The 13,023-nt window shown below is 37.1% G+C and overlaps 1 protein-coding gene across 1 annotated transcript; it reads left to right on the top strand.

The window, feature by feature from the left end:
- Positions 1–1,872: 1,872 nt before the first annotated feature.
- Positions 1,873–11,767, top strand: LOC101306371. Its single transcript, XM_004287539.1, has 14 exons — positions 1,873–3,441; positions 6,115–6,215; positions 7,091–7,265; positions 7,584–7,667; positions 8,550–8,791; positions 8,911–9,154; positions 9,386–9,465; positions 9,655–9,739; positions 9,966–10,091; positions 10,180–10,293; positions 10,578–10,625; positions 10,869–10,935; positions 11,110–11,160; positions 11,254–11,767. The coding sequence occupies exons 1-14, from the start codon at positions 1,975–1,977 to the stop codon at positions 11,343–11,345; spliced, it is 2,976 nt and encodes a 991-aa protein (XP_004287587.1). The 5' UTR covers positions 1,873–1,974; the 3' UTR covers positions 11,346–11,767.
- Positions 11,768–13,023: the final 1,256 nt, after the last annotated feature.

Here is a 13,023-nt window from a genome sequence, read left to right on the forward strand (position 1 = left end):
TCGATAATATTTTGTTTGTCGTAAGTTACTCAAAATTGCTTTCTTTTCGTTTTTGAGATGAGATTACAGGTTCGTTTTTGAGATGAGATTACAGGTTCATTATTTTTTAGATCATACTAAAGTATCATACGAGTTTATGAAATACTGATAAGCTAAGTTATAAATGTGAAGGACTGAATAACTTAACTATAAAAACCATTGGCTTCGATTGTAGGTTGTATCTCTCTTAAATGTATTACATTAGTTTTGACCCATCAAAGAAAAACAACATTAGTAAATAAATCAAAAGGAAAACGAGGGCTTGTAAAAGTCCGTTGACATGTCTAAGTTTACACTAAAAGCACACGAGACGACTAAAAATTTCAAAATGGATGACTATTTGAGTCATTCTTTTCTAAATTTTATTGAGTTTTCACACCGAGCATAATATGTTACATAAGGTTGTGATCGGGATGTATTTAACTTATAATGAAATGTCAAAGAATTGTTATATGACTCACGGTGTATGTACTACAGCTAGTCTTGATCGTATTTGTTGATGGGTATTGAATAATCTAACACTACTTGTAATATGCTAATTTATGTTGACCATAATCAATTGTTCAACGCGGATGATACAAATGGGAATGTTTCCTTTCTATGACGTCAATAAATAAATGTGACGGAATCCATTGATGCTAAATTGAGGTAAACGTTATTAACTTAAAATGGTATATTTCAGCAAAAATCACATAGAAATTATTTCATCACAATGATAACTTAAGAAGAATCAAAACTTCTTGACCTCATGATAAAAGTTGTTAACTTAGGAACAATCAAAATTCTTTTCCCTGACACATTAGGTGGAGAATCAAACTTTATAATAAAAATCACTCTGGACGGATTCTCGCTCATCATTTCAACTCTCTTTTATCTTTTTCTCTCAGAAAAACTAACTAAAACATTTTAAACTACATCTTGAATACAATGGTGTGAAAGAACATAGATAATGCCCACAGTTAATTTCTATCATAACAAAAAAGCTGTACTAAATAGTTACACGTTAAAAATAAAATTAAAGCAACTCATAACAACAAATGGTAAATATAAAATGAATTATAAAATTTGAAATGTTACAAACTCGAACGATCAACATATATTCAGACCCGAAAACTTGGCAACAGTCGTCATATTTGTCTTATTAGTATCAAAAACAACAGTTACTTTATATATAGTCTATACTGTAAACAACGAAGCAATCACAAATGACTACCGTTATTAATCTGAACAACACCGTTATTAAATATGATTTGAATACAAATGATTACATTTATGTTTCGACATACATCTTAACGTCTCGATCAAGACTCGTTTGTCGTTCACGAGAAGAGCAATTTAACTATTTTATGTTTAGTTTGTAAAACGATTGCATATCCCGACATATATCAATCTTTTCAATCACAAACTTTTTTTTTTCCCAAATCTACCATCTAAACAGATACAATGCAGCTTTACTTTTGACAAAGTAAATAGTAAATAGTGAAATCTAGGACGGGAAGCTTATCAGATATTCTTAACCAAACAAAAGTAGTTTTAGCGCAAGAAGCAAAAGGGTATATTAATTGACAGAATCTCCTTCCTCCCCCAACACGAAACTTCTCACCCTTCTTCCTCCTTTTTTCCCAACGTTTTTAACAAAACCATCAAAACCCAAAAACAAAAAAAGAACCCAGATCCCCATAGACAACCGCGTAAAAGCTCCCCTCCTCTCTAAAATCCAAACAAAGTCAAGTCACCGTCATAAGCCGTAGCTCGCCGCGTTCACACTGCTGACACGCTTCTCCAGCGACCCGTATATATACACACCCGAGTCCACCTCCCTTCTTCACACTCTCACCATTTCAATTCATTCACATCATTTCCTCAAACAGTTTCACACCCAACAACAGACCCAGTTTCTTCCTTCTTCTTCTTCTACCTTCCTCTGATTCGCTCATGGAAGTCACCCCTTTCACATTTCTCAATCAAGAAGAGTACTTGAACTTCTTCAGCTTGTATCCCGAGATGCAGGACTTCGGGACGAATGATGGGACTAATAACCCCGTTACTGGGTCGAAGAAAAGGAAGAAGATCGTGGAAGAGGATAACAACAATGGCAGCGCCGAGGAAGAAATGAAGAATAAGATTCCTTTAACTGACATCCTTACATCGTTGATGTTGCTAGACGAGGAGGAGAAGCAGGAGCAAGAGCTTTACTTTGCGCAGTCCCAGCAGCAAAAAGAGATTTTTGAAGCGAATTACAAGAAGAAATCGGAAGTCATGAGCCAATACTACTCTGATTTTCAAGAGAGCAGTACCCAACTCACCAACTTGGAGCAATCCCACGGCAAAAGGAGCCGCAGCGCTGCTTTTGTCGCGGCTGCTTCCGCGGCAGACTCCAGTAGCAGTGGCGCGGCCACCGCGGAGGTTGGTGCAGCAGCCTCCGCTGCGGTGACGGGACCGCACCGGAGGCTGTGGGTAAAAGACAGGTCGAAAGACTGGTGGGACCATTACAACAGCCCAAATGTTTCCGAGGACGAGTTCCGGAAGGCGTTCAGGATGAGCAAGGCCACATTCGACGTGATTTGCGAGGAGCTCGACTCTGCCGTGACCAAGAAGAACACAATGCTGAGGGACGCGATTCCGGTGCGGCAGCGCGTGGCCGTCTGCATATGGAGGCTGGCCACCGGGGAGCCGCTGCGGCTGGTTTCGAAGCGTTTCGGTCTCGGCATTTCCACCTGCCATAAGCTCGTGCTTGAAGTCTGCTCGGCTATCAAGACTGTTCTAATGGAGAAGTATCTCCACTGGCCTGACGAGCTCACATTGCAGGGAATCAAAACCGAGTTCGAATCTGTATCTGGCATCCCTAATGTTTCAGGTTCAATGTACACTACCCATGTCCCGATCATAGCACCCAAAGCGAGTGTGGCAGCTTACTTCAACAAGCGTCACACAGAGCGCAACCAGAAGACTTCCTACTCCATAACAGTTCAGGGTGTGGTTGATCCAAAAGGCATGTTCACCGACATTTGCGTAGGCTGGCCTGGTTCTATGCCGGATGACAAGGTGTTAGAGAATTCAGCTCTCTACAAAAGAGGCAGCTCCGGCCAATTGAAGGACGTTTGGGTCGTCGGAAACAAGGGTCATCCACTCATGGACTGGGTTTTGGTTCCTTACACCCATCAGAATTTGACATGGACGCAGCACGCTTTCAATGAGAAGATTGGGGACATTCAAGGAGTTGCTAAAGATGCATTTGCTAGGCTCAAAGGGAGGTGGTCTTGTTTACAAAAGAGGACTGAGGTGAAGCTGCAGGACCTGCCTGTGGTGCTTGGGGCTTGCTGTGTTCTCCACAACATTTGCACAATGAGGAACGATGAGCTCGATGCCGAGCTCAAATACGATCTTTTCGATGATGAGATGGTTTCTGAGAATGGTTTGAGGTCCGCTGTTGCAGTTCAAGCTAGGGATCACATTGCTCATAACTTGCTTCACCATGGCCTTGCAGGCACCGGGTTTCATTAGTCTTTTTGGTTCTGTTACATTGTTATGTCAGCTTTAGTCATGTGTAGAGTTAGCTGGTTTGGTATAGAAGATGGTATACTTTCGCTTGGATGTTTTAGAACGGACTATTTTCTAGTCCCTGTGATATAATAGCTCATTTTTTATATCTGATTTTCTGGTAACTGACTATGAGTGACTATAACCGGTTGAGATTTGAGAATTTCAATTTCTGATATCATTGTCAAGTGTCAAGTGTCAACCATAACCATCCGGGTTTTTAATCGCAAACAATGACTAATCTAACGACTATTTAATTCGGAACGAATCTTTCTCAAAGCAATGGAAGTTCGAAGTAGGCACCAGCCGGTGGTACCATGTTTGACAGAATTTGTGATGGCAACATCAGAGACCCCATTTTTCAACATTACAGAAAGCCATTTTGTTATCAGATTGTGTCAAACTTTTCTTTCTGGGGATTGAAACGCGTTTAGCCTTATCTTTTTGGCACCTCCATCAATATGAAAATGACCTTTGAATTGTTTGCTTCAGATTAGCACACTGGTCTCCTCTGATCATTGACCTCAACAAACCCTTCTTTGGCATCTCTTCTGAGTTTGACAGTGATGCTTCTTGGTATCATAAGTTTCATTGAAGCTATTTATTGAAGCTATTTGTTGAAATTATGTGTTTCAACATATCAAGGATTTTTCCTCAACACCCCATTGGAGTTCGTATCTTATATGTATCTCGTTTCTTCAATGCTACTTATTGAAGAGAATTTTATCTTCTTCTGAATATCGATAGCTAGATAAAATTATATTTCTATTTATTTAATCGTATAATAAATCATTTTTTTATCTCGTCTAACTTTTTCATTACTCATGAATCATGATACAAACGAGCGTTAGCTGTTTACTTATATTAAGGACAAAGTAATTATGCTTTCTATTAATCTTTTTTCATAATACCGTCGGTTATATACAACTACGTGTCTTTCTTTTATACTACCACTCACTATATACAATTACGTGTCTTTCTTTTCTAATATCACTCACCGTAAACAACAATGTGTCTTCTAATTAATACCACTGAGTAGATCCAACTAAGTAATATTTGCATGTTAAGCTTTGTCACCTTTGGCACCAAAGTGTCATTGTATGTGTATCTAATCTCCAAATTAGTTTCTGAAAGCAGTTTGTGTGATGGTGTCACTGGTGACGATTGTTCATACAAGTACAACATCCATGGATTCCATCAATCAACTTCTGGGCATCGTCAAAATGTCTCCAACCAATACGAGCCAAGTTGTTATTTATGGGTCACATGCAAGTCCTTGTCCGTACACTTGGATTTTTTGTTTTGTTTGAGAATCAAAAATAACTTTTTAATTTAAATGTTTAAATAGGTCAATATAGTAGTTCTAAGAAGTAATAAGATGGCAAAGAAGACTGTTCAAGAGATGCTCTAGCATGAGCTAGCTAGAGAAGAAAGGGTGAAGAATGGGAGGACGTGACTAGATGGGGAAAGTTACATGAACATTATTAATGAGATGTATAAAAGTGAACAATATTGATTTGTTCATATATCCATCTAATTTATACAATAAAACGAATCATAGCGAGTATTGTATGTTACAACAATTATAGTACGTACAATTGAAGTAAAAGTAGATGAAATTTGGAGTTGAACAAAACCAAAAGTAACCTACCAAAGTTGGCCAATACATTAGCCACTTGGGTTCCTCATCGAGAAGTATGTGAACAATGAAATTGCTTGAGTGAATCCAATGCACACAATTATTCTATGTCACATGCAGCTGTGAAGGCGCTGTAGAGCGGAGAAAATTGAGAAGTGGACACGAGTTTCTTTTTAAGCCAAGTATGTTTCCGATCATGAACCCGACCAATGAAACTCAGTTGCCATGATCACTGCCATAAACACTATTAAGTTGTCCACCTTATCATACTTAGTTTCAAATGTTTATGCACAATTATTTGTTCTCTGGTTTTCGGTTGTTACAATAATTTAAGTTTGATGTAATAAAAAGTATTTATTTTTTCAACATGAATTATTAAATGATCGTCAATCAGTAAATTACCCACCTGTCCCAACACATATTTGATAATCATTTTGCATTTTCAAATTTGAAAACATCCACCCTAGATTGCTTTTATGTTGCTCACAATAATAGAAAAAAAAATCAAATAATAACTTCCAAATTAACCCATGAAATTTTACCTTTTAAAACAAAATCCCATATATTTACCTCCAGAGTCCAGAGGATGCTATGTGCTCCCCGACAAAAGCCAATTTTCGGAGCACAGCTCAGCATCCAATCAGACACCGCCACGCGTCGGGTAGACAATACAGAACGAGAGGAAAAAAAAAATAAATAAAAAGAAGGCTGTTTTTGGAGGGGTGGGGAGTTGTCACTCGTCACAATCACCAAAAATTTAGAGAGAGAAAGAGAAGAGGAGAGAGAGAGAGATGGAGAAGCAGAACGAGTGGGAGGGAATGGAGGAGGACCACCAGCGAGGCAAGGCGAGGCCCAAAGGTGGGGCCGGGGCGGGAGACGACGGTGGTGGTGGTGAGGTCGGGTCGAGCTTGACCCTGGAGAGGGTGGCTGCGGCCAAGCAGTTCATAGAGAGCCACTTCAAGGCTCAGATGAAGCACATCCAGGATCGTAAGCTCAGGTCCTTTCAATCACCTCCTCCTCCTCGTTATTCTTCTGTTTACTGGTTGAAATCATCTAATTCATCTCTATGTTCTTCTGATGATCCGTCGTAATTGAATGATATTGGTTTGCCTGGTTGGTTTTGAATGCGGTTTCGGAGCGGCTTGATTTTGTTGTTTAGAAATGAGGGTGTGTTCTTGGTTAGTGAGGTACAAGGGAGGGAAGTGCGTATCTGGAGGACAAGAGGGCAATGTAGTTTCTCAAGTTTCGTTTGGTTTTTGGTGTTTTGCGTAATGTGTATGCTTGCATGAACTGAAAGTATTATTTGGATTCTGTGGCATGTCGCAATGAACATACTGTTAAGGAATATCAAGCATTGGATACTGAGTAAGATTTGCAAAGAACTGCACACTATTGGTTATAAGGCTCTAAAGCATGTATTGCAAAATAAGATTTTGAAGTAATTAATGAGATGCAGCATTGGACAAATTGAGAAAGTTATTAAGCGTATCTTTGATTGTGCGGTTTGAGTCCCTTTGCTGCTTCACTTTTGCAATAAGAGAACAAAAACGTGTTAGATAGGTCTTGGCTGGTAATATAAAAATGAGGCTTACTTTATATCGTTTTTGGACATTTGTGGGCATTTTCACATGGAAATTTGTGCATCTGGATTGTTTCTGATTCGTGCTTTTCTCATCCCTGCCACTAGGTTCTGTTTGTTTCATTCTAGAAAAGAAAAAAAGAATTTATGTTTCTTGTAAAAAAATGTATATACCTGCAGTATTTGTCACATTCTTACACATTGCTGAAGTGATATTAGCAATGATTAGACGACAAAGATCCTGTTCAGTGTTTGATCTAGATATCTCCCTCTCATGATTTTACCATATTCAGACGCTCGGTGCTGGAAAAGAAGTTGGCTTCTGAACGTGTACCAGAGGAGGAACAGATCAATCTATTGAAGGATCTGGAACGCAAAGAGACTGAATATATGCGTCTTAAGAGGCACAAGATTTGTGTTGAGGACTTCGACCTTCTCACCATAATTGGGAGAGGTGCCTTTGGAGAGGTTAGAGTTATGTTTTGGCAACATGTATAGATGCTTGGTTTAATCTTTTCTCTTCTCCCTTTACATGTTCTTATCCTCTGTTGATAACAATTTATTTGCTGCATCCCTCTTAAGAAATTTAATATGTAGAGAAAGTCAGCATAAGCTTATTTCAGCTTGCTGTGTGTTGCTTATTGTTACAAGTCTTGTAGAATTCTAAGAAAAGAATCGATATGATGGTCGTTCGTTTTCATTTTTCTATGTCATTGTTCTGTATATTCATTTAGCTCATGTTTGGAACTTCATTATAATAAGAAATCTATTATAATAATATTACAGGTCAGATTGTGTCGCGAGAAGATATCTGGCACCATTTTTGCCATGAAAAAGTTGAAGAAGTCAGAAATGCTCAGCAGGGGACAGGTAATGATGTATAGCGATTAAATACATAGTTAAACTTTAGCTTCTGATACCTTTAAGATGAAGAATTATTAACTTCTATCACAGTTACTTAAATTTCCATCCTGTTTAAGGTCTCTATTAAGTGGCTTTTCACACAACTTCGGTGAGAACATTCGACTTATTTTTATTTTTAAATGCAAAATCATATGACGAATATTATAGGTTCTGTATTCCATCTACGCGATATTTTTTACAGTTACTTAGACAGCTATCATTTAATGGCTGTTAATAATGGGTAACATGCAAAACTTTTCTCACAACCATTTACGTAAATTGTTGACCTGTCTGATCATCCTTAATGCATGGTGCATGATCAGTTAACCTGGTCTATGGTGCACTAACCATCTCTTTCGGTTTTTCGTAATGTCTCAGATAGTTATATCACTTACATGTACTCTTGTGAAATTATGTCAGCTAGTAAAGTGTTCTCTCCTTATTTAAAAAATAATAATTTTTACATGATACGTTGAGTCTAAGTGAATTATGCAGCACAAATACTTAGGATTTGCCTGTTTTGCTTAATACAACTGATCCACTTGATAAAGAAACAGATTTAATATAGTTTGATCTATTAATTACTGTTTAATATGTGTTTTTCCTGGTACTTCTGGTGTATATGAAGTTTTTATTTGTCAGTTTCATTTTTCTTTTTCTGCTATCTAAATGGAGAAGATGAATACATGTTATATTCTGGAATTATGTCAGCTTCCATATTAGCTGAACTAGCAACAATAACAATCCCTTTGCTCCGTCTCAAATGTCCATGTCATTTAGTAGGATATTATTTCATCAATGTTGTCTTTGTGGAAAGATGCATTCATTCTTCTCCTATCTCTAATGTAGGTCGAACATGTCAGAGCCGAAAGGAATTTGCTTGCAGAAGTTGCCAGTCACTGCATTGTGAAACTCTACTATTCATTTCAAGACTCTGAATACTTGTATCTAATTATGGAATATCTACCTGGTGGAGACATGATGACTTTGCTCATAAGAGAGGAGACTTTGACTGAAACTGTTTCCAGATTTTATATTGCTCAAAGTGTTTTGGCAATAGAATCTATTCATAAGCATAACTATATTCACAGGTTGGTTTTTCCCTATTATTTACATACTTGCCAACATACAAGGACAAAACTTATCTGCAGCTGCACTTATCATGCATCAACGTAACTTTATGTAATTCTTAAATTTGTTTTGTTTTCAGAGATATAAAACCAGACAATCTTCTGTTAGACCAAAATGGTCACATGAAGCTCTCTGATTTTGGTCTGTGCAAGCCTCTTGACTGCTCAAATTTATCTTCCATAAATGAACATGAAGTGCTCGATGATGAAAACTTGCATGAGACAATGGATATCGATGAATCATCCCCAGAGACCAAAAATGGGAGGCGCTGGAAAAGCCCACTTGAGCAACTTCAGCATTGGCAGATAAACAGGAGAACACTGGTAGGGAAAAGGTTCTTCTCATACTGCTTTATATTATTAAGTGCAACCAACCGATGTTTGATATTTCTATATGAAATATGACATAGTTAGAGAGAATTGATAGTCTGAAAAGGAATTTCATATGTAACTAATCATCTCCCTGTGTCAATTTCATATGACAATTTCAGAGGTACGATATGTTAGAAATATTGTTTTCCCATCGTACTCATACCACTTTATTTTGAATGATAGGCATATTCAACAGTTGGCACACCGGATTACATTGCTCCAGAAGTATTATTGAAGAAAGGATATGGCATGGAGTGTGATTGGTAACTTCATATAATTAAATTATCTGTTCCTTATTTGGCTTTCTTACTCAAATGTGAAAAAAGAACATTGAATTTATAATTGTGTTTATAAGTGAAGATCTTTGGATTCTCATTAGATTTGTTGTAGTATCTAAAATAGTGTGATAACATCAATCATGCATTCTATGATATTAACTATCTTGATGGTAGGTGGTCACTGGGTGCAATAATGTATGAGATGCTTGTTGGTTATCCCCCGTTTTACTCTGACGATCCGGTAACAACATGCAGAAAGGTTAGTAACGAGTTTATGTTTTGATTAAAACTTTTGGCTTTTGGTTAATCTTCTTTCATGATGGTGTTCATGGTAAGTAAACTGTATTTGAAATAGTAAAGTTTGCAGAGTCTAACAATTCTGTTATGATGTGCTTAGGCCATGGTTATATCTTAAGTCTTAGTAAAGATTTATTGTAAACTTAAATATAAATTCTTATGTGTTACTTGACGTATTTGATCTGTAGATTGTGCATTGGAAAAATCACTTGAAATTTCCTGTGGAGGCAAGGTTGACACCTGAAGCAAAGGATCTGATTAGTAGGTTTCTGTGTGATGTTGAACATAGGCTTCGTACAGCAGACCAAATTAAGGTATTTTGTCTCCCTCGTTCTTCTTTCAATTACCTTAAGCTGTTGCATGATTTTCTTGATCAATAATTTCATTTTAAATTTTGATCAGGCTCATCCTTGGTTCAGAGATGTTCAGTGGGACAGACTTTATGAAATGGAGGCAGCATTTAAACCGGAGGTCAATGGGGAACTCGATACTCAAAATTTTATGAAATATGATGAGGTGAGGTCTTGCATGTTCATGTCTTCCTGCATGTTGGTTTGTTCACAAGTTCAATATTTATGACCTGTGGGCTCGAGAAGCTTAGAAATTTGCAAATGTGACTAGGAGTGCATTTGAATAATTTCTATCCTTGAATTTTAGGCTTCCACAGTGCTCTGTGACCTCTATGCTATTTCTTTTCTCCCCTTCAAATTGTTGGATTTTAGCAGATATCGTTCCCTCTGTTTAACATTGTGACAAAAAAAATTACAGTACTTGAAATGAAAATTCTTATTGTGTTATAGGTAGATGCACCAGCGTCTGGAAGAATTGGATCTGGAATTATGAGAAAGGTAAAATTTCACAGCCAAAATAATTCAGACACTAGTGAATGATTTTAATTCTATCTACATGAGGCTGGAATTTGTCATAAAAGACGCCTGACAAGGTACATTCGAGAGAAAGGACAAGTGTGGGAAAAAGAGCATTCCCTCTTATATTACAGTAGTGTTATGTTTGTAACCTCAGTCAGCTTCAATTTAATCTTAGTTTTGCCTTAGCAGTTTATTGATCTTGTCCTATATCTTGATTTGCAGATGTTGTTGACTCCTAAGGATCTTAGCTTTGTTGGCTATACATACAAAAATTTTGAGGCTGTCAAAGGTATGATGTCCAAAGTATAATTTTCTCGACTTCTTTTTCCCTTTGATTGTCTTGATGGAACATATTCCTAAATTTTCATATGATGAGCACCACTATTGCGATTTGTCAAGCTTCCCTTTTATTTGTCCTTCCAATCCCTGTAACATCTCACTCTTTATTTTGATTCGTGTACAGGTTTAAAGAGGAGTACATCACTAAATCGGTCCTCCATTGACTCTGCAAACAGTAATATATCTTTATCCGAACTTGTTTCCTCAAATTCGGTTTTTAGATACACATCCATGGATCTGATGGTGACTCTGTACTAAATCCTCTCAGGTGACTCTGTACTGGACTACTCCAAAAAGTATTCAGTAGATGACATGGAAGCTCAGGTGCTTGCTGATTCAGGGGATATCATGTCAGAGTGACTCGTAGCGCCTAGTGTAACAGGCGGACAAGGCCCTTCTATCAATACGTAGGGCATTCCTGCTTGTTTTTTTCTGTCAGGTTTTGCCCTAATCAACACAGTTGACTGCTACATCTTCCAGAACTCTCAATTGTACAGTAATGATGAAGAAACTTCAAGATGACCCGTTGATGGGTTTGTTTTGTAGGAATAGCAGTAGATTTCGAAAGCTTTAAACTGTATCCAGTTAGTTAAGGTTGTATCAAACTACCCAGGTTTGCAGATAAAGGACATGCCTTCACTTGTGGTTGTTTCTGGTCTTTCTTCCTTTCCTTCGTTTTCTAGGAAACTATGGCTATGTTAAACAATGACCCGCCCTGATAACTGGAATTGTATCAATGCCTTTGGCTTTGATTATAAAGTTTTATGGTGAATTATACTTTCAGTGATTTGCAATTTGGAATGATGAATAATCTGGTTGATAAACACTGAAAGTGATAATCAAATGGGTAGTCTTGCATTTGCTTGAACATTTGACCTCCAAAATAACTCGGGAATTTGATTATTCTCAATGACCAACATGTTACAGTTCACTGGTAAATTCGTTGTAACGACAATATATAGTTGTTGGCATAAAACAAAAACTCTCTTTATGTCTCTCAATGAGCAACATGGTATTCTACACGAGTTCTGAACGGTCCTACACGAGTTATGCGTTTAAAAGTAAGCGATAACTTCACATTTTTCAAACTTCTCTTCAGCTACAGAAAGGAAGTTGAACACTTGGATGCCAGAATATGGTTTTTTAGGATCATACGCATATATCATCGTTACTCTATGAATTGCCAAGCGATATTTTTTATTTTTTATTTCGACTGTCTATGATCTATGCTTCTAACGAGCACCATTTAACAAATAGTGCAATACTAGCTTCTATTGCTTTATGCATTTAGTGACATACCAAAAAAATAATGCTTATGTGGAGCCATAAAGTATTATATTTTCCATTCATTGTCTAGTATTTGTCGAAAATCATGCCGACTGAAAATGTAGTCATACAATTTTTTTTTTAAACATGGAAATATTTCTTTATTTGTATTATTATTAACGACAATAAATTTGACCATATATATGGATTACCAAGGAGTGCATCGGTCCGAGCATTGACACCTCCCATCACCGTTTCGTCCAAACCAAGACACATATTGGTTGCAAGAGCTGAATTCATGACCTCTTTTATTGCACTCTGACTTACAGTACTCGCTAGCTTTCACATCTTTAAAACCCCAAAATCCTCTGTTGCATTTCAAGTCAGTATCGTACGTCTTGAGACAATCTGGGGAACATAAGCACTCTTGTGCATCACCAAAACGAATCAATTTTGACATCGAGAAAACCAAGAATAGCGCTATGAGGAAACCATATACCCTTGACTCCATGGCTTATTTGCTAGACAATGCAATCTATCTTCTTGTGCTTATTTTTCTATGATACGTAGTATACACAACAACAATCACTATTTATAGAAATTTTGGTGAAACGTAATTTATGATCACATTATTAACCACAATCGCAATAAATGGAGTTATAAATAAGCTTTTATTTCATAATAAATTATATCAGTACTTAACTCCTTCTAATACAATAACGTTTCACAATATACATAACGGCCTTTTACTTTTCATCAATCAATCTATTAT

The sequence above is a fragment of the Fragaria vesca genome, linkage group LG1 (genome assembly GCF_000184155.1).
Source record: "Fragaria vesca subsp. vesca linkage group LG1, FraVesHawaii_1.0, whole genome shotgun sequence".
In the NCBI taxonomy this organism is placed as follows: Eukaryota; Viridiplantae; Streptophyta; class Magnoliopsida; order Rosales; family Rosaceae; genus Fragaria; species Fragaria vesca.